The sequence below is a fragment of the Manihot esculenta genome, chromosome 10 (genome assembly GCF_001659605.2).
Source record: "Manihot esculenta cultivar AM560-2 chromosome 10, M.esculenta_v8, whole genome shotgun sequence".
Lineage (NCBI taxonomy): Eukaryota > Viridiplantae > Streptophyta > Magnoliopsida > Malpighiales > Euphorbiaceae > Manihot > Manihot esculenta.
In genome coordinates this window covers 19,358,543-19,379,993 of record NC_035170.2, presented here as the reverse complement: position 1 = coordinate 19,379,993, position 21,451 = coordinate 19,358,543, and the positions used below count along the sequence as shown (strand labels likewise).

The 21,451-nt window shown below is 34.5% G+C and overlaps 1 protein-coding gene across 1 annotated transcript; it reads right to left on the bottom strand.

Moving 5' to 3' along the window:
* Positions 1–14,259: 14,259 nt before the first annotated feature.
* On the bottom strand, positions 14,260–15,649 carry LOC122724861 (40S ribosomal protein S29). The gene is made up of 3 exons (XM_043960770.1): positions 15,492–15,649; positions 14,559–14,658; positions 14,260–14,466 (listed from the first exon to the last, which is right to left on the bottom strand). Exons 1-3 carry the CDS (start codon positions 15,551–15,553, stop codon positions 14,458–14,460), a joined length of 171 nt encoding a protein of 56 aa, XP_043816705.1. The 5' UTR covers positions 15,554–15,649; the 3' UTR covers positions 14,260–14,457.
* Between the last annotated feature and the right edge of the window lie 5,802 nt (positions 15,650–21,451).

Sequence of the window (21,451 nt, the reverse complement as noted above, 5' to 3'; positions counted from 1 at the left end):
ACATCATTTGACATACATCATGTGACATACATCATGTGACATACATCATGTCCACACTATGCTATTACATATGCAATCCTTTAGCAACTCTGATGCTTCTACCCTTCCCAGCTACTCTGAACCTGCAAAACTGGGATTAAGGGAAAGGGATGAGCTTCTAAAGCCCAGTGAGTAGAAACACTGAAAATAGTTCATTCATACGCACTATATATGAAAATGCATCACAACACAAGCATCTCAATATATCTTGGATTAGACATGACCCCAAAACTCCCTCGACGGGCTATTGAAGTCGCCTTGGTCCAATCCCCACTAAGGTAGACATGACCCCAAAAATACCCTCTGTCAACACTGGCCCCCCAAAGGAGCTACACAGGGCATTCCAACAAGTAATTGCCCAACTGACCTGACACAATGACAGGAGCCGAAGCTTAGGCTATTGAGGTCGCCTGGGTCCACCTAATCTCTGATCACATAATATGCAATGCAACAACTTCGTGATTCTAATGCAAATCACCCTAATATAAATCATAGCATCCATGATGCATGAACTATGCTCATACAGTCTGTATCTTTTACTAAAATTAAGTTTAGTTCTACTCACCTCTGCTCCTCTGGCAGATACTGAACTGACTCTGCAACCTCTAACTCTGCTGACCTCCTCGATCTCTCGGGTCCAATCCTACACAAATGGACTCGAATGAGGTGTCAACTATACTCTGAACAACGCTTAAACAATCCCCCCTGAACCTCTGAAAACAATCACATAAAGCATGCAAAAGAAGGCTGGACAGGACACTTTCGGCGGCAGGTTCGGCGGCCGAATGTCCTCTCCAGAGACGAAACTCACATACTTTCGGCGGCCGAATCTCCTCTTTCGGCGGCCGAACCCTTTCGGGGGCATGGTTCGGGGGCCAAACCACACTCCAGAGACGAAAGTCTCTAACCTTCGGCGGCACCTTCGGCGGCCGAACCGCCCCTCCAGAGACGAAAGTCCAATCCTTCGGGGGCAGGATTAGGCAGCCGAAACCACCTCCTCAACACGTTCGGCGGCCGAATCCTCTTTCGGCGGCCGAAGCTGGGTTCTCCAGTTAGGCAGAACCTTGCTCACCTCATACTCAACTTCCCCCAAACCTCACTCAACATGCATAAACACTTCTACTAACACATAGGGGCTTAGAACAAGCTCAAAACCCCAAAAACAACTCAAACAACATACAAAGGCACAAAGGGTCCCTAGACCCTCACATGCACAACTCATGCAAAAACTCATGCATAACTCCCTTCTCCCTCCATAAAACTTGCTTAATACATCAGAAAACATAAGGATCAACACATACCTCTTGAAGAACAAAGGCTGGTGTGATCCCAAACTTGAAGATATGGAGATCCGAGCTCCAAAAGTCTCCAAGCTCCACCTCCTTGCTCCAAGCTCACAACTCTTGAATTCAAGGAGAAACCTCATGAAAACCTTGAAAGATTTGAAGAGAAACCATGAAATCAACCCAAGGAAAGCATGAACTCACCTGAGCCCAAAAAGAGAGAGAAACCTCCTCTTTTTCCAGAGCAAGGAGCCCTTTATAGGTGGTCAACCGCCCCTCCTTCGGCAGCCTAACCTGCATGCGAAACCATGCAACGTTCGGCGGCCTAACTTGGAGTTCGGAAGCCAAACCTAAGGCACTTTCGGCGGCCGAACATTACCTTCGGCGGCCGAACCTGCATTTTGCCTCCTTAGTCTTTTCTCTTCAAAACTCATATCCTTTCTAACATAAAACCTTTAAACCACTTAAAACCATCTTAAAACCTTTGTTTTACCCTTAGGGAAGGCTCCGACAACCTCGAATTCCACCGGACGGTAAGAATTCCGATGTCTGAACGAGCCGGGTATTACAATCTACCCCCCTTACAAAAACATTCGTCCCCGAATGTTCTTGCTCTAAAACATGCATACAGAAAAGAGACTCGGTATTACTGGAGTGAAAACTCTCGGTCTTCCTAGCACAGTAAACACAACTGAGCTAAGCAGGTGAGATCTCCGGAGATCTCCCCCTCTCTAGGAGACACCTCCAGTACTACCACAACGTCTCTTACACAGCAACAGCTTTCGCTGCACACTCTGATCCTTGCCCTTCTCTCTTCATCTGTACTAAACTAGCTGCTCCTCTTCTGACTTCTCACGACTAACTCATACTAACTTGAACTCAACTCATACTAACTTGAACTCACTACAGGTAGTACCCGGATCTCAGATCTATCTAGGAAACACGACCAGCTCCTGCTAGCTGATCCAATCGATCATCAATCCTGAATGGGAATACCTGTCCCTGGTAGTGACCTTGTCCAACTGCTTACAGTCGCTACAAGCCTCAAGGCTTCATCCTTCGTTTCCCGCAACTATTCTGGATCATTCCAGAGTGAGGTACTAGGTCGGATAAAACCCTTATCTACCAAGTCTCACAACTGCTCTCTACTACTCGCTCAACTCTGCAGGTGCCATCATGTAGGGAAAGAAAGAAATGGTTCTGGGTCCAGACACCATTCCTATCCCAACTCTATCTCCCTGACAGATGATAAACCTGACAGCTCGTCTGGGCAGACGTCTAAGAACTCTCTCAACCACAGACACAGAGGCTGGTTCCCTAACCCAACTACTAAACTCTCTCACAGGAGCTAGAACCCTCTAACGACCTCTCCTGAGCAAACTCTGAGCCTGTAGGGCTGACATCAAACCTCTAGGCAATCTACTCTGTCCCTCCTAGGGACTACCTCTAGTCTATCCTAAACTGTGAGCCTAACTACCTTGGCTCTACTGACTCGGTAGCACTACGAGTAGCTAGCCACTCCATCACTAGAATGACATCGACCAGTCCAATCTAGACCCAAAAGGTCAGCTGGAAGGCATCCACTCGCTACATGCCCCGCCTCTGATGGATCATACTCGGGTCGGCTAACCCAAAGAGGTAACTCTCACTCTAAGCCTAGAAGTCATCAAACCCATCCTATCTGGCTCTCACAGCAACAGGAGTAGAAAAACAATAGGGTTCACAAAAACATGCCCATCAAAACACTCTAGAGTGAGCATACCTGGCACCACTGTGTTTGATGCGACTGCCTCCTGTTGAGCCTGGGTGAAGATCCTAGCCGAAGCTGACGGACCTTCTCTATGGAAACCTGAGGGATAAGAGGCTGACCCCCTTCCTCTGCCTCGACTACTGGTCTAATCCCAGACCGGACTCTAACCTCTCCTGAACTTACTCTTCTTTTTCTTCTCTTCCTTTCCTGCTCTTACTTTGCTCTTACTCTTACTCTTCTCTTCTCTTAGGGGTTGCACTTAGAGATGAGAGATCACTCTCACTATACCTGGGGTTATAAAACCCGAGACCATAGCATCTCCTAGCACCTCTCTCAGTACCCTCTCTGGCACACTAACCTCTAGCTACTATCTCTTCTCTGAACATCTCTCTCTCTAACCTCGCTCATCAACTGACATCCTCTAGGGTCCAGTCCTCCTCTGACTGCATCAAAGACCTCCTAGGTCCTTTGATGTACCCTCTCGGCTGATGCTACACTATTGCACTCTTGGCAGAACAAGGGGAAAGTATCTATACCTTTCCTCTCAAGAGAAACTCCTGTCAATCTCATGGATCAACGAGTACCTCTCATTCTGCCTGCGGAAAAAGAGCACACACACAGAAACCATAGCAGCATCTGGCCCATGCAGTTACACACGAGTCCACCTCAACCATGGCACCACATAAACATAACATCATATGGGCATATCATCATGATATGATCCATGTGATAACACATGAACCCCATACACATGCAAAGCATCTCATCTCATGGATGAACTGGTCACCAATAGCCCTCTACATATCCATCTCATCGTTATGTCTAACTATGCCAGGGGCACTACAGTCTCGCCTGAACTGCTCTTACTCTGTGCCAGTGGCGACTAAGCCACACCTGGTCTGTTCTATCTCATACATCTCATCTCATGCATACTGAGGGCTAGAGGATCTTCCCAACAGGCATCCATAACATCAGATATCTCATATCCTCAATGCACATGTATCTCACATGGCATTACACATCATCATATAGACAGGACTCAACATCCTATCCTAGTGGACATGATCTTATCTTATTGTGCTTGCCCTCTAAGACAACCTCTTTCCGATGTGAGATCTCTCTAATCCCTGAGCATCTTAGCTCAGCACACCGTACTCTAGAGGCCCTATGCTCTGATACCATCTGTAACAGCCCGGAAACCGGTACCCTCTTTGTAACGGCCCAAACTGCTCGGCACTAGGATCCAGATCGACTTAAGGCCGCCTAGACCCGTAGTAAGCCTATCCTGAACTCTGTGTATCTGTTAAAATCCCATACATGATCCGACTGGACTATAACTGTTACAACTTGTCTGTAACACAACCAGACTTAACCTGTAAAACACTCTCTGGAGGTCCAATCATATGAACCAAAAGCTCAGACATACTAGTCTGAACTACCCCTCAGGGGCTAACCAGCGACGCTCTACCAAGTAACCTCCATGCACTATGCGCACTGCAGCATAGAACCCACTCTGTAAGGGTCAGCATATCATAAGTTAACTTGGTTACCATAGAGTCACAGGAATCAAACCTGGTCTTCTCTAGTGGTCTACTCTGTGGATCACAGGAATCAAACCTGGTCTTTCCTCTGTATCTACTATATGTCACTGGGTTTTCGAAACACAACATATAGTAAGTCTGGTCTGACTCATTTCTCATCAAGAAACTTTAAAAACAGGATACATGTATATACCAAGGATTAAACATACACTATAGGCAAAAGCACATTCTATCTCATATACAACTCAACTGACTATCTATTACATCTCTTTACATACATCATTTGACATACATCATGTGACATACATCATGTGACATACATCATGTCCACACTATGCTATTACATATGCAATCCTTTAGCAACTCTGATGCTTCTACCCTTCCCAGCTACTCTGAACCTGCAAAACTGGGATTAAGGGAAAGGGATGAGCTTCTAAAGCCCAGTGAGTAGAAACACTGAAAATAGTTCATTCATACGCACTATATATGAAAATGCATCACAACACAAGCATCTCAATATATCTTGGATTAGACATGACCCCAAAACTCCCTCGACGGGCTATTGAAGTCGCCTTGGTCCAATCCCCACTAAGGTAGACATGACCCCAAAAATACCCTCTGTCAACACTGGCCCCCCAAAGGAGCTACACAGGGCATTCCAACAAGTAATTGCCCAACTGACCTGACACAATGACAGGAGCCGAAGCTTAGGCTATTGAGGTCGCCTGGGTCCACCTAATCTCTGATCACATAATATGCAATGCAACAACTTCGTGATTCTAATGCAAATCACCCTAATATAAATCATAGCATCCATGATGCATGAACTATGCTCATACAGTCTGTATCTTTTACTAAAATTAAGTTTAGTTCTACTCACCTCTGCTCCTCTGGCAGATACTGAACTGACTCTGCAACCTCTAACTCTGCTGACCTCCTCGATCTCTCGGGTCCAATCCTACACAAATGGACTCGAATGAGGTGTCAACTATACTCTGAACAACGCTTAAACAATCCCCCCTGAACCTCTGAAAACAATCACATAAAGCATGCAAAAGAAGGCTGGACAGGACACTTTCGGCGGCAGGTTCGGCGGCCGAATGTCCTCTCCAGAGACGAAACTCACATACTTTCGGCGGCCGAATCTCCTCTTTCGGCGGCCGAACCCTTTCGGGGGCATGGTTCGGGGGCCAAACCACACTCCAGAGACGAAAGTCTCTAACCTTCGGCGGCACCTTCGGCGGCCGAACCGCCCCTCCAGAGACGAAAGTCCAATCCTTCGGGGGCAGGATTAGGCAGCCGAAACCACCTCCTCAACACGTTCGGCGGCCGAATCCTCTTTCGGCGGCCGAAGCTGGGTTCTCCAGTTAGGCAGAACCTTGCTCACCTCATACTCAACTTCCCCCAAACCTCACTCAACATGCATAAACACTTCTACTAACACATAGGGGCTTAGAACAAGCTCAAAACCCCAAAAACAACTCAAACAACATACAAAGGCACAAAGGGTCCCTAGACCCTCACATGCACAACTCATGCAAAAACTCATGCATAACTCCCTTCTCCCTCCATAAAACTTGCTTAATACATCAGAAAACATAAGGATCAACACATACCTCTTGAAGAACAAAGGCTGGTGTGATCCCAAACTTGAAGATATGGAGATCCGAGCTCCAAAAGTCTCCAAGCTCCACCTCCTTGCTCCAAGCTCACAACTCTTGAATTCAAGGAGAAACCTCATGAAAACCTTGAAAGATTTGAAGAGAAACCATGAAATCAACCCAAGGAAAGCATGAACTCACCTGAGCCCAAAAAGAGAGAGAAACCTCCTCTTTTTCCAGAGCAAGGAGCCCTTTATAGGTGGTCAACCGCCCCTCCTTCGGCAGCCTAACCTGCATGCGAAACCATGCAACGTTCGGCGGCCTAACTTGGAGTTCGGAAGCCAAACCTAAGGCACTTTCGGCGGCCGAACATTACCTTCGGCGGCCGAACCTGCATTTTGCCTCCTTAGTCTTTTCTCTTCAAAACTCATATCCTTTCTAACATAAAACCTTTAAACCACTTAAAACCATCTTAAAACCTTTGTTTTACCCTTAGGGAAGGCTCCGACAACCTCGAATTCCACCGGACGGTAAGAATTCCGATGTCTGAACGAGCCGGGTATTACAAGAAGGATGGGAAGAGTCCTGTGAAAGATTTGGGATTTGAATTTTGAAAACAGTAAAGCAAAGAAGAGACGTTTTGATGGGAGCCGTTCTCAGGCCACGCGGTCATAATGGGTTCTAGGGATTTACCCCCTCATCACTCATGCAATAACTGCTGAGAAGGTAAAGGGACAATTGATGACCGCTAGCTTCATCTACCCTAGGCCGGACCTAGACCAAGAAAACAGAGCTGGCCCAAAACCCGCGCAGTCCTTTAGGCCGAACAGTCCAACTCTTCAGGCCTCGACCTACAAACACGGGGCAGATCGGGTCACCTGTAAGCCTAGGTCCAGTGGGGAAAATCCAGCCTGGTGATGTGACGTGATGAAAAATAGCAGGTCCAGTCACTTCGCAGCCCTGTCCGCATGCGCACCAGGGGAATTAAATAGCCACCTGGCGTAAAGAGAGAGTCTGATGCTTCCGTACGTATGGACTTGTATGATAGAGACAGGTGACACTGTAGCAGAGAGGCCATTAGACGCTACTAGCAGACAAATGGAAAGGAATAAAAAGAGAGAACTACCCTCCTCTTCTTCTAAACTTACACAATTACTGTAAATCCTAGGATTTTGGATCTCAGATCATCTATAATTGGAAAAGACATGACAACATAAAACAAAAAGCTTCAAGGAGAAGAAACAAGTTGATGAAATACTTAGAAATGTTTGTTCATATATATGTAGATGATTGTGTGTAGACCGACACATAGAGGCTTAATATGGTAGTTTAGAAGCATTAATCAGTAGACTAAATTAGAATAAGTAATGCCAAGATCCCAACTCAAACCAAACAGATGAGTTGTCTTGTCTACCTCAAAAGGTTTCCACTTTGAGAAGTTTTATCATGGGATTTAACCACAACTCAAACCATTTAATATTGGTTTTAACAGTAGTTCAATCTTATAATTTCTAAATTGTGTGTATATCTATTTTTGAAAAATAAAATCAGCTGAGATAAAAAAATATGAATGGTCATTAAAGTTGAGATGGATACGGGTTTCTATCTGCACTTACTTGCTTTTTCGCCGTAGATAAAAAATTATAATTTTATTAAATATAAAATATTTTTTTATTAAAATATATAGAGTAAAAATTAATTTTTTTAAATAATTTTATTAAGTAATTTTACCATATTGTTAAAATATTATGGTCCAAACTCTAAAAATGTGTTAATATTTTGAGTTTAATAATGAGCTTTCATAATTAAGCAGAGTACATAATGTATAAATCTGAATTTACAATTAAGAAAAAAAGAAAAGAATATTTGAAGCATCATAATGATGTGTGACCTACTAAATATCGGTGAAAATGATGGCTCAGTTTAATATGCACAAGGAACCTTCAAAACCCTAGCTAGGATTTCACTATAGGCTTTGTTTTTCTCAAGATTTGGAGCTATTATTCAAAGGCGCCTTTGGTTTGGTTGAAAAGTAAAATGAAAATGGCATTTGAGGTCTATTGATCAAAGAATTCTTCTTTTTTTTCTTTAGAATTCCTTTCCTTCTAGATCTCTTCCCCTGAGATATCTTTTAGATAAGACCAGTGATTTTTCCAAACACACAGGAATAATTCATTTGTGGGTTTTGAATTTTTTTTTTCTTCCTTTAATTAAGTTTTTATTAGATGGGCTATTTAAATACAATATTGATTTTTTTTTTTAATTAGAGACTTTAGACCTACAAGAACGATAAACATACATTTTTCATGAATGGAATCAAATAGTACAACCATTTCCCAATTAATGCTTGTTAATGTAAATTTTTGTGTGAGACAGAAACATGACAATTTTTAAAACAACAGTATTATAAAAAGTTTATAATATATATAAACGTGTGAAGGGAGGAAATACCCAAATTTACTTAAATATTTTTATAATTTTATTAATGATTTTAATATAATATTCGAAACAAATTATTTTAATTTTCTTATATAAAACAATTTTAGAGGTCCTTAACTTTAAAATTTTTAGTTTATTTGTATTTAAATTATATTTAAATAAATTCTATAACAGAATAAGAAAATAAAAATCATGCCTTTTATTTTTAACCCGAAAGAAAAAAAAACAGAAAAGTTTGATAATTATTAATGGTTGTTGAGAAATTAACAGATAATGTGGGGCATATAGCTTCACAAAATAAATTCAATTGTTTGTTTTACTTTATTATTGTTTTAAATTGTTTTTTTATCAAATTTTTATTACTTATTATGATATTTTTTCAAGATTTTTACTCTCCAACTTTGGAATTAATAATTTTATAGAAATTTAATTTAATTAATTTTTTTAAAAAATTTTTATTTGAAATATCAAATAGCTAATAAAAAGTTTATAAAAAAGAGGTTAACTTTGCTAAGTTAAAAATCATTTGTGGGTTCCATTCAAATGAAATTATTTTGCCTTTAAAAAAAGAAAATGGCTTCTATAAGCTATAACAAAAAGATAATTATAGTTGCCAAAAAAAATTGTAGCGAAATTACAACAAACTTTAATTATAATACAAATTTATAGAGAATTAAGGTTACAAATTATATTTAAGTTTAATTATTAAAATTTTTTATTCAAATCAAATAGTTATATATTATTTTATTTATTATTATTATTATTAGAGTTTGAACCAATTTTATTAATTTATTTTCTATTAAATATGTCATTATCTATTTTTTTAAATTGTGCTCATACAACTATATTATAAGATTAGGAATACAATGTTAAAATATATTATGATTTTTATAATAAAAATATAAATATTAAAATATTTTTTATGTATAATTTAATATTATAATTAAAAGTATGTAACAAATATAAAAAGGTGCAAATCTTATTTAACTAGTTAAAATAAAAAGATACATTATTAACTGAAAATCATTCTCTTTTGCTAAGATAAGCTTTGAATATAAGCTTTCAATTATTTTTTTTTTTTTTTACTTCTATGCTTTGTATTTATTTTTTAGTGTTAATGACAAAAAAAATTATTTTTTATTTTTATAATTATACTATATTCTTTTATATTTTATCATTAAATCTTATACTTTTATATTTATTTTATTGCATTCTCACATTAAATTTTCAGTTAGAGACTAATGGAATTGTCATAATCGAACAAGTCATTACCATGCCATTTTTCTATATCTTCTAATCAGTAAAATTCAGAGTACAATTGCTAAAATTTAAAAGTTCAGACTTTAATGTTAAATTTTTAAAATTTAGTGTAATTATAAATTTGTTAAAGATTAAAGCTTTTTAAATATTGTTTTCAAATTAAAACATATAATATTAAAAAATAATTTAAATTATTATTATAAATTTTTAAATTTTTTAATTTTATCAATAATTTATCAATTTATTTTAATTTAATTTTGAATTAATTCACCTTCCAAATTATTTTTTTTCTGAAATTTTACATTTAATTATTATTATAGTTTAGAAAGTGCATAATTAACAATATGATTGCAAGTGAAAAAAAAAACTATTTAAAAAACAAATTAAAAGTAGTTATAATTATTTTATTTTTTGTATATTCTCAAAAACAAATTATTTAAAATATAATTTTAAATTAATTTTATGTTTCAAATGTAAAATATAAATAATATATATATATATATATTGTTGATTATACACTTGTAAAATTACAATAATAATTAGAATGAATTTTAAAAATATAGTTTAAGAGGAAGATTAATTCGAAATTAAACTAAAACAATTGATATACTAAATTATTAATAAAATTAAAAAATTAATAATAATAACATAAATTATTTTTTAATATTATAAATTTTAATTTTGGAAAAATAATTAAAAAAACTTTAATTTTTGAAAAAAATTTACTATTACACTTTAAACTTTAAAAATTACTAATTAAACTCTAAATTTTTAAGTTTTAATCAATTGTACTGTAAATTTTTAATAATTTTGTCAGTCTCTAATGAAAAATTTAATGTTAGAGTATAATTGAAATAAATTTAAAAGTGTGGTATAATGGTGAAATATAAAAGGGAAGAGTAAAATTGTAAAACTTAAAAAAATAAATTTTTGTATTAAATTTATTTTTTTATTAATTACTAATTAAATACCTCTATAAAAAAATCAAAAATAAAATGATGAATAGTGTTATAGTGATTATTAAAAAATTAAATATAATTATAAAAGATAAATAAATAAAAATAAAAACTGAGTAATAAAATATAAAACAAATTTGATAGTCTTGTGAAAAAGCAAAGTAAAATGCGTAATCATACAAGAAATAAATTCAAAATTGAGAGTATTATAAGTCAAATGCAGACTCAGAGAGACATAGTACAAACTGGATAGTTGATTGTCTTCTAAGTGTCCAACAAGAGACAAGAGAATCAAATGGCATCTACCATCAGGTTTGCTATCACTGTCTTTTCAAATCAGAGGGTAATCCTATGCAGTTATTTATATCTTTCTACACATATCTTAAAGATTGATTTCTAATAATTTCAACTTTTTTAACAAAATTACTTCTATTGAGAACTGGGAAAATAACTGAAGATCCCTTCTCTCCGTAGTTGTTTCTAGAGAGAGCCTCTCTGTTTCTTGGTTTTCCTTCATGGGAATTTAGTCTTCCTTTACTTACTGCATACACGATTTATTTCTACTTTGTCTGGATAGGAGGGTGCTTTTTTTTTTTTTATAGATTGTGGTAGATTTGTTTTATTTGGTATCTACTTTTTTTAATTCTAGTAGTGCTTGAATGTATTTTTTTATAAACAGCAAAGTCTTCTTTCGATATCAAAAAGTTCATTCATCCACCTCTCCTGCCTCTCGAGCCTTCTTTCTTCCACCTTCTTTCCCCTATTTTCGGCTTCCCTGGCGAACCTACTGGTGGTTAAGGCGTCGTCTTGCCTTACGTACTTCTCTGCTCTTTTCATTAGTTCTGCTAGAGTGGTGAGTGGCTTTCTGCACAGCAACCCAAAGAACTCAGGGGATGTGGTCCCCTTCTGCATGGCTTCCACTGCTCGACCCTCATCCAGCTCAGGGATCTGCAAGGCCTCTGTGTTGAAACGAGCCACATACTCCCTCAGGGATTCATTCTTCCTCCGCCGAACCATTTCTAAATAGTTGGTCTTCCTCTCAGCTGGACCCCGACAATGAACCGACTGATGAATAAGTTAGCCAGGTCCCTAAAGCTCTTAATACTCCCAGCCTCCAGGCTGTTGAACCAGGCCCCCGTTGGTCCTATGAGGGTCGTGGGAAAGACCTTATACATCAGGGCGTCCGAGAGGGTCTGAAGCTCCATGAACGTCTTATAGTTCAGGATGTGCTCTTGGGGATTTCCTGTTCCATTATATAGGTGGCATCATGAACTTTCAGGATGCTTTCCTGCTGGATCCATCGGGAGAAGGATGAAGAGGTAGGTAAGAGGGTTTGGCTATTATCATTTGCCCCCAGTTCAGCCAAGAGCTGCTTCTTCATCTTCCGCAGCTTCCAGTCTATATATGACTCCTTTTTCCTTGGCCTTTTCTCCAGGCGGTATCCCTCCTCTCATTCTTCACTCTCCATCCTCCCTACTGTCTTTATAGAGTAACTCTCTGCCTCATCATTTTCAATGAGCTCCCTCACCCTTTGGCCCTTGGCTCTAGCTGCTTGCTCATCCTCCCTAATGGCTCCCCCGCTTCTCTCTCTGGTTCTCTGACTGCTTTGTTGGGGGATTTGGTGGTTGAAGGTGGGTTGGGGCTTAGTGGAGTTGAACTCTTCAGCTATAGGGGTACGCTTAACGAGGTAATAAGGCCCCTTTATTGCAGCATCTGCCCTAGCCAGTGAGCAGTATTTTGTAGCTGAAGAGCCATGGCCTGGAGTTCTTGGTTGGATAAGGTGGTTCTAGGTACATTTTCTACCAAACTCGGCAAGGAATTAAACAACATGGGTGGTTGATTTGAAGGGATTGTGGGGCTTGAGAATGAGAATTGCTGACCTTCTTGAGCAGAGCTCAGGTCATTTTGGGGTGTTATTGATATGGTTTTTATTGTGGTTTACCATGTGGATCTCAGTGCAGCATCTACCTTAGCTAGTAAGCAGTATTTTGTAATTGAAGAGTCATGGTCTGGAGTTCTTGGCTGGACATGGTGGTTTTGGGTACACTCCCTGCTGAACTCGGTGAGCGATTAAACAACACAGGTGGTTGGTTTGAAGGGGTTGTGAGGCTTGAGAATGGGAACTGCTGACCTTCTTGAGCAGAGCTCAAGTCACTTGGAGTGTTATTGGTATGGTTTTCGTTGTGGTTGGCCATGTGGATCTTAGTGGGTGTTAGGGAAATAGAACTCCTATGACGAGAAGATCTCCTTCATTCCCATAGATGGCGCCAATTGATATTTTGAAATCTAGAAAATAAAGTTTACAGAGTATGAGTGAGCTTAGCCAGGGGAGATCACGTCTCTATCCCTTTATCCATTTTCCTTTTATCCTCTAGTGACGCATAACTAGCCCATGTTACCGTACCACCTGTCTCTGTTACTCAGGACCGTACGTACGGACTGCCAGCGTACTCCACTGGTCAAGTGACCATTTAATCCCCTGCTCGTATGCTGACAAGGCTACGAGGTGACTGGGCCTGCTCTCCTACCTTTTGTTATGTCATCGGGTTAAACTATCTTCTAGTAGACCCGCCCGTATAGTCAATCCAGCCTACTTCATGTCACCGAATTGGAGCACGCAATGTTGAGCTGGTCTATTTAAGAGTGATCTAGTGAACTTTGAGTCTGTGTTTTTCTCCAAAATTCGGCCTCACCCTAAAGTGTAAGAAGTCCAATGGTCATTGATTTATTTTTAATGGCGAAGGCAGGTGAATGCATCTAAAAATCATAATAATAAATTAATATAGAGCGGTCACTGCTCTACGAACGCAGACGAATACACCAAAAAATCATTTTTAATGGCTAGTGCAGACGAATGTATTAAAGAATCATTTTTAATGGCGAACACAGAACGAATGCACCAATAAATTATTTTTAATGATAAACGCAGACGAATGAACCAGAAAATCAAACAGCGTGGTCGGTCACTACCGTGGCCGTGCAAAGTTGCAACTTCAGAACTCTTTAACTGGCAGTTGCAACTCAATGTAAATTTGGCATCCAACTTGATGAGATAATCGATGGTTATCAATGGTAAAAGAGTGAAAAATCATGCAAAAATTTGCAAGTTATTTGCCCTTCAGTCCCGCAGCCGTTTGTCAATGTTTCAGCCATTAATCATGTTTTAATGGAGGGTAGCAAGTCTGGTTTTTTCCATTTCTATAAAATGGAATTCTGTATTTAAAATGAATATTCAAGAAAATGATGCGAGAAAATATTTATTAGACAACAAGAAAACATGTTGGGCTCATGTGCAAATGAGAACATTGGATAGCGATGAATGGACAATTGAAGATCGATGGCTGGGAAGAATGTTCTTGTGCTTTCGTTAGCCTCAACCATAAATAAAAATGGAGCAAGAAAAGTAATCATCCATAAATGAGTATGTCTCAACAAAATTCTCACAGCATTCCAAATTACCGCTCGTCTACCATCAATTCAGGTTTAACAAAATATCAAAAGTTAAATATTATCTTAAAATCCAAACTGAAAGCTGCTACTTGAATCATACTCTTCTGCTCCTGTGGAAATGGAAAAGGTGTCTATCCTTCAGCGATACTGCAGGGAAACAAGTGAACTAAATGAATCTTGTAATATACAAAGGTTGTCCAATCAATGTACCCAAGTGGATAACAAACAATTATACATACCTTGATGAAGCCAATTTCCTTGGCATTGCTACGGAAGCACTGTCTGCAACACATCAGCCCATACTTCCTAATCAACCCATGGGGATTTCCGCACACACGGCTGACACAAGGAAATAAAAATTATATAACATTATTTTACCTCAAATGTTAACATTTCATAACAAGCACATTAAGGGCAAAGATGCACCAATTAAGTTATGGTGAAAATAGTTTTGTCAAACGAATGCGCCACAATCATTAGAAATCAGAAAGTGTCGAAATATTAGTCAGCATACTCCATACCGGACCAAGAGATTCATGAATTCCACCAAACATAATTAAATTTCATGTTTTGCATGAGAATAAAATGTACATTTCAATATTGTGAATTCAATTCTATAGAATTGAACATAACTGAAACTAAATTCTATCAAAATAGAAATCAATTCCACAAAATTAAGACTTCAGATTTCTTGGAACAAAATACCCATCTCTCTCTCTCTCTCTCTATCTCAATTCCACAAAATTAAGACTTCAGATTTCTTGGAACAAAATGCCCATCTCTCTCTCTCTCTCTCTCTCTCTCTCTTACAGAGACAACATTGGAAAATATTTTGGAATTAAACACTAAATATACTTTGTGCATAATTAAATAACTTATCCCTTGCCAAAAAATATCTTAGGGGCATCTTAAAAATAAAACCAATGTAGTTCTAAATTATATGAAAAGAATGAGCTTTATCCAATAAGCAGCCAATCGCTTCCAGTGAACACATATTGGCATCCAAGTAAATCTATGTAAACAAATATCTCAAAGCATGGCATTAAGATCACATAACAGCCCCTTTCATCAACTGAATCATAAGGAACACAGATAAAAGTTCAGCTCAGATTCATTTTTTTTTTACTCTAATTTTATAGGGAAACAAATAGAAAGCTTGGAAACTTCCATACCAGGCACGAGAACCAGGCCCATAATTCTTGGGGTGTGAATTCCAAACGTTGGAGTGACCCATGACTAGACGATTTGCGCGCAGGTTTGAAGATGCACACGGCGCAGAGAGAACTTACAGAAAATCCTAGAATCGTAGAGTACTTAAAAGGGAGGAAAGTGAGTATTTATAGAGATGTAAAAAACCCTAGGGTTTTGAACTGAATTTTAATCCGGGTCGGGTGAATCCGATGATAATTTGTTTTAAGGTAACTTTCACAATATCTTAGCATAATTAATGTATTAGTTTCTCTATTTTTCAAACTAAATATTTAAACTCTTATATTTTTATTTCCTAAAAACTAAATTTCCTTCCATCTTAAAATTTGTTAAAGAAAAGAGAAATAATTTAAATTTTATAAACACACTTATTAATTTTAACTCTTTGAGTCATTAACAAGGGAAATGGACAAGCGATTATTTGAACAAACAGAGGATATAAGAATTAAATTCTCTAGCCAACCGTGGAAGAGGAGAATTAAATTCTCTAGCCAACCGTGGAAGAGGAAAGCACGATGCCCATTCTCACTAGCTCCCAAGTCAGTAAGCTTCACTCATTCAATAACTAAATCGCTCTAATTTCTTCCTTCTCTTCGCTCTCAAGCTTTATAAATCTCGAATCTATGAACAATTCCACTATTGATTGCTTGATTTGAGAGCAAATCGCCATTATCATGCCTTTTTATTGTTTTTGAAAATGAAAAGTTTAAGTAAATTGCAAAAAACGAAGGCCGTCATGGGAAACGAAGGTATTAGGAATCTCGAGGTGGTGTAATTCAGGAGGGTGATATTTCGGGGAGGCATCGGTGGCCATAGCCAGAGAAGAATGAGAGGAAAAACAATTATGACGAGAGGTATAAAAAGGAAAAGTGGATGATTGAGGGGTGGGAATCGCTTTCGGGCAGAGTGATAGGATTAGGTTGTAACTATGCACATCAATTATCTCTTAATGCTGAGAGAGATTTTAGAATATAGATTTGGAATTGAGAAAGAGATAGTCGGCTGAAAAATGAGTAGCCAAAATGAATAGTTAAGTGAGAAAGATAATGGAAAAAGTTTTTTTTACATGTTGTATGGTCTAAAGGGTATTGTGGAAAAAAAATAATTTTAAGAGGTTTGACTAATTATTTATTTTTAAATTAATGGAGAAATGGACCGAGTATTGTGCATTTAGGTGGAATAAAAATATAGGGGTTTAAGTGTTCGGTTTTAAAAATACAAAAATTGATTCGTTAATTATGATATAATTTAGAGATTAAAGTATAATTTATTATTTATTTTATTATTTAATTTTATGTAAGGAAGAATTATTACTTAGTCTCTACATAACGAAGAAACCGACTAATTGGTTCCTAAGTTTTGAAAAATACATTAAAATACTTTTGACATTTTAAAAGTTTACTAGTTAGTGTCTTTGTTATTTTTAACCAAAATATTACTAAAAAGTTTAAAATGTCAGTGATATGAAAAGATTAATTAGTAAAATTTTTTAAAATTTAAAGGACTAATTTATAAATTTTTCAAAATTATAAGGATTAAATAACAAAATACTTAATGAAAAAATTAACAAAAAATTTACTAGTAGACTTTTTAAAATATTAAGAATATTTTAATATATTTTTTAAAATCAAAGGACTAAGTAGTGAATTTTTTTAATACTTTATAGACTAAATAATAATTTTTTTCTTTATATAATAAACTATTAGTAATTACCTCACGCTACTTTGTAATATTCTCCTTCTATTCTATAATATTTTTTCTAAGTTTTCAATTATATCTATTTTTAATATAAAATAAAACATTAAATTTTAAGATAATTTATATTATAATTCTTAAAATTTAATAAAATTTATAATTTTTAATCTTAATTATTTAATAATAAATAATTTATTTACTGAATTTTTATTTTATTAATTATTATAAATATTAAAAATATAAGATTATTAAATTATTATAAATATTAAAATTATAAGATTAAATTATTATAAATTATTAAAATTAAAAGAAAAATGACCTTTTTATCCTTATAATATAACATCATTAATGAATTTATCTCTCTATTTTTATAATCCAATATTTTAGTTTTTAAAATTTAATTCCTTCAAAATTTTTAAAATTTAATTCTATCAAAATCTAAATTTATCTGTATAAACTTTTTGTTAAGTCAATGATCCAAATATAGTTAAAGAATGAGATGAAAATATTATCGAAATAATTCCCTTATCAATGATAAAAGTTACTTCTACTCTTCAAATTTCCAACTATTTTTTTTCACATTCTCTTCACTATTCATGTCCAGTAGAAACCTTATTTCCTTAAAGTTTCAGGTGATGTCTAAATAAGGCCAAAATTAAGTTTTTAACCCAATTAATTTAGATCTTTATGATTAAATATAAATTTACCCTTTTTTAAAAAAAATTAAAATAATAATTTTTTAAAAATTTAATAATAAAATACTAATTTTATATTCTTAGTATTTTTTAATAATTTTAATTAAAATAAAAAAACACAACAACAAATTAAAATACCAATAGATCTTCAAACATGATTTATCTTCGTCAAATACCAATAAAATTTGAACACCATTCATTATCCTTGATGGCTTTGATGGGAAGTTAAAGATCCCATTCATTTTTACCCTCACTGGATACCTAAAAAAATTCACCTTCACCAAAGAAAAAACTTGCGTTGGATTTAGTTTCAGGAGAATTTCATAATCGTCGTTCGATTCGATGTTCAATGAATAAAGATTTCATTTATTTTTATTTGACACTCAGCAATAATTTTGCACAAACTACATATCTTAATTAAAAAAAAAAACTGACGATATCAATTTTATATACTATGAGAGTTAAATTTGGTTTTAAGAATTATTTATGTAATAACGATCTATATATCATCGCTCAATAGAAAATATGTTAGTGAGCTAACATCGTTGATTGTTTACTGGGTTATTGATTTGATTTTTATCTTTTGGGGTTTTGAATTTATTGAAAGGATCATGAATTTTGATTTTTTTTTTCTTAGTATTTTGAATTTAATTATCTGAGGATTCGATCTAGATCTATCCTTCTTTTGCTCTTCATTTATATGGGTTTATATAGAATTTCTCAATCTGAGTTTTTATGATTTGTAATTGTCCATATGAGGTTTCTTGATTTTGTAGAAAAATTTGGAATGTGTTATTTGATTTGGAATTTTAATTTCTTGAATTTATATTGCTTTTGATTTCTGGATTTGTGCTAACAATTGCGTTGTATGTATTATATATTTTTTATTTTAATTAGATTTCATAAATAATTAAATTAGAAATATATAATTAATATTTTAATAATAAAAATTTTGAAAAAATATTATTTTAATTTTTTTTTTAAAAAGCATATTTGAACTTAAATGAAAAAGTTTGGATTAATTGTGTCCAAAACTTGATTTTGGATTTATTTGGACATGGCCCTAAAGTTGAAAGGCAAAAATGAGAATTATTTGTTGATTTTTATTAAATTTATTGAGTTTAAATCTTGAACATATTGAAAATTTTATTTTATTTTTTGTGAAGATTGAATTAGAGATTTCAGGTTTTTTGAATGGGTTTTTGTTGCATTGAATTTTTGAAGAGGAACAATTTTAACAAAATTAAAGTTTAGGAACTAAAACGTTGCATTTTAAGAAGGATAGTTCAACTATTTCTTCTTTCCTCAATGATATTTTTTTACGAAGGGATCTCATATTTTGATATAATTAAATTTCAGGGACCGAAAAATTGAATTTTAAAAATAAAAAGATAAATTCATTAATTATGTTATATCTCGAGAATAAAAAAATAAATTTTCAAAATTAAAATGATTAAATTGTTATAAGAGTGAAATTTGAATGGTTAAATTGTTATATTTTAATAGTGAATTTTAATAAAAAAAAAGACTATTTTATTAACAAAATGAAACTTTAAGAACTAAATTGTTTACATTAAATTATACTTTAGTCTCTGAATAATAGCGTAATTAATAGGTTAATTTTTTTATTTTTAAAATTAAATATTTAAATTCTGAGTTTTAAATTTATCCAACTCAAAGTCATTTCATCCATAATTCTTGGCAATTTTTCATTAATCTAATACAAAATAATATAACTATCCATCTCCATTTTTTTCTTTCCCATTATGACCTACGCCCATCATAAACTCTTATTTTCAACCAACGAATCATTAATACCTCCTATCTTCATCTTTTCAAGGCTAATCTTTGTAGCTTAATGAGAAGGATGTGAGGTAGATGTTGGAAATGACAGAGTGCTTCCAAATCTTGTTCTTGATCACATTTCTCCAACTCCAATCCCAATTGCAACCTTATCTCTCCACCCTTAACAATTCTCGTCTACTCCTAATAACTCTTATTTACCATTGTATATGTTGATACCGATTGAGATATGAGTTTTTATGGAAATCTCATATGGAATGAGTTTCTCTCCAATTGCTGCAAATTAATTCTTTGGTTTAATTCATGGGTCACTTATTTATATTTGTTTATGTGTTTGCAAGTTTGTGTAATAAAAGTTATTGGAAATATGAAGAAATAACTCTAACTAGCTAATGGATTTGTTTTAAAAGGCTGCAAAAATCGTGGGCAAGGCACCACTCAAGTCACCGGTCTATTTGGAGAGGTCATGTAGAGAGTATTTTAGGGTGATATTTTGAAAGTGTTACTTTTCAAAAGTCATAAATCCCCAGGATGGAATTATTAGCATTTTGTAGGTGAAGTGTGAGTTCTTTTAACCTTTAAATCCATTCATTATTGGTTTTGAGGAGAAAATTTGTTGAAATGAATATGTATGACAATATATGTCGAGTATGAAAACTATGGACTACTATTGTTAATTACAACAAATAAATCCGAACCCATGCCATGTTTTGGTATTATAGTTGTTATATTGTTTTTTTTTTTTTGCTGTCTAAAAAGGGAATGGATTTACTTTTTTTTTTTCCTTTGATTTTAAGGATATATAATATGGTAAATTTTGCTTTCTGCCAAATAGTTTATGGGCATGCTAAGTTTACTGAATTGAATTTGTGTTTCCTTTTGAATTGAATTGAATTGGTTTGGTAAAATTTGGGTGTATTATCGATGCATGCTAAGTTTAGTGAATTGAATTTATGTTTCTTTTAAATTGAATTGAATTGGTTTGGTAAAGTTTGAGTATATTATTGATGATTAATAAATTGTTATTGTTTTGCAAAATGTTTCAAAATAAATCTATGAATCTGATTTTTTTTAACCTTGAAACAAGACAAGTTGAATTTGAAATTGAATCTAATGCAATAAGAATATTTGTCGAAGTTCATTAAAAACAAATCGCAAATCAGGGTATTTTTCATCATTTCTGCAAATACAAATCGATGTATTTGAGAATATTTTAAATATTTGAAATGTTTAATTTCTTTTAGCTTATTAACTAATAAAATTATGGATAAAATGACCTCTAATTTGGACGAATTGAAAATTTAAAAATTGAAGTATTCAATTTTAAAAATTGAGAAATTGATCTGTTAATTATACTAAAATTCAGAAATAAAAATGTAATTTACTCAATTATTTATTATTAAAATAATAAAAATTACTTTGTGCATTTTAATAAATCTCAAAGACTATATTATAAATTATCCTAAATTTTATTAAATGCTCCTTGCTTTGAATTCTCATTTAGAAAGAGAATTCAAAACAAAAATTTAAAATTATATTTGAAATAAAATAAATTTAAATAAAATTATAATAATCAATTTAGATGGTAATTACAATATAAAAAATAAATAATATTTTAAAAAATCTAAAAGATAAAAAATAATAAAAATTAAGACAGTTGTGAGTTTTATGATTATTCATTATTAATTTTAGAATTAATTATTATTAAATTTCTAAATTTTTTAAAAAAT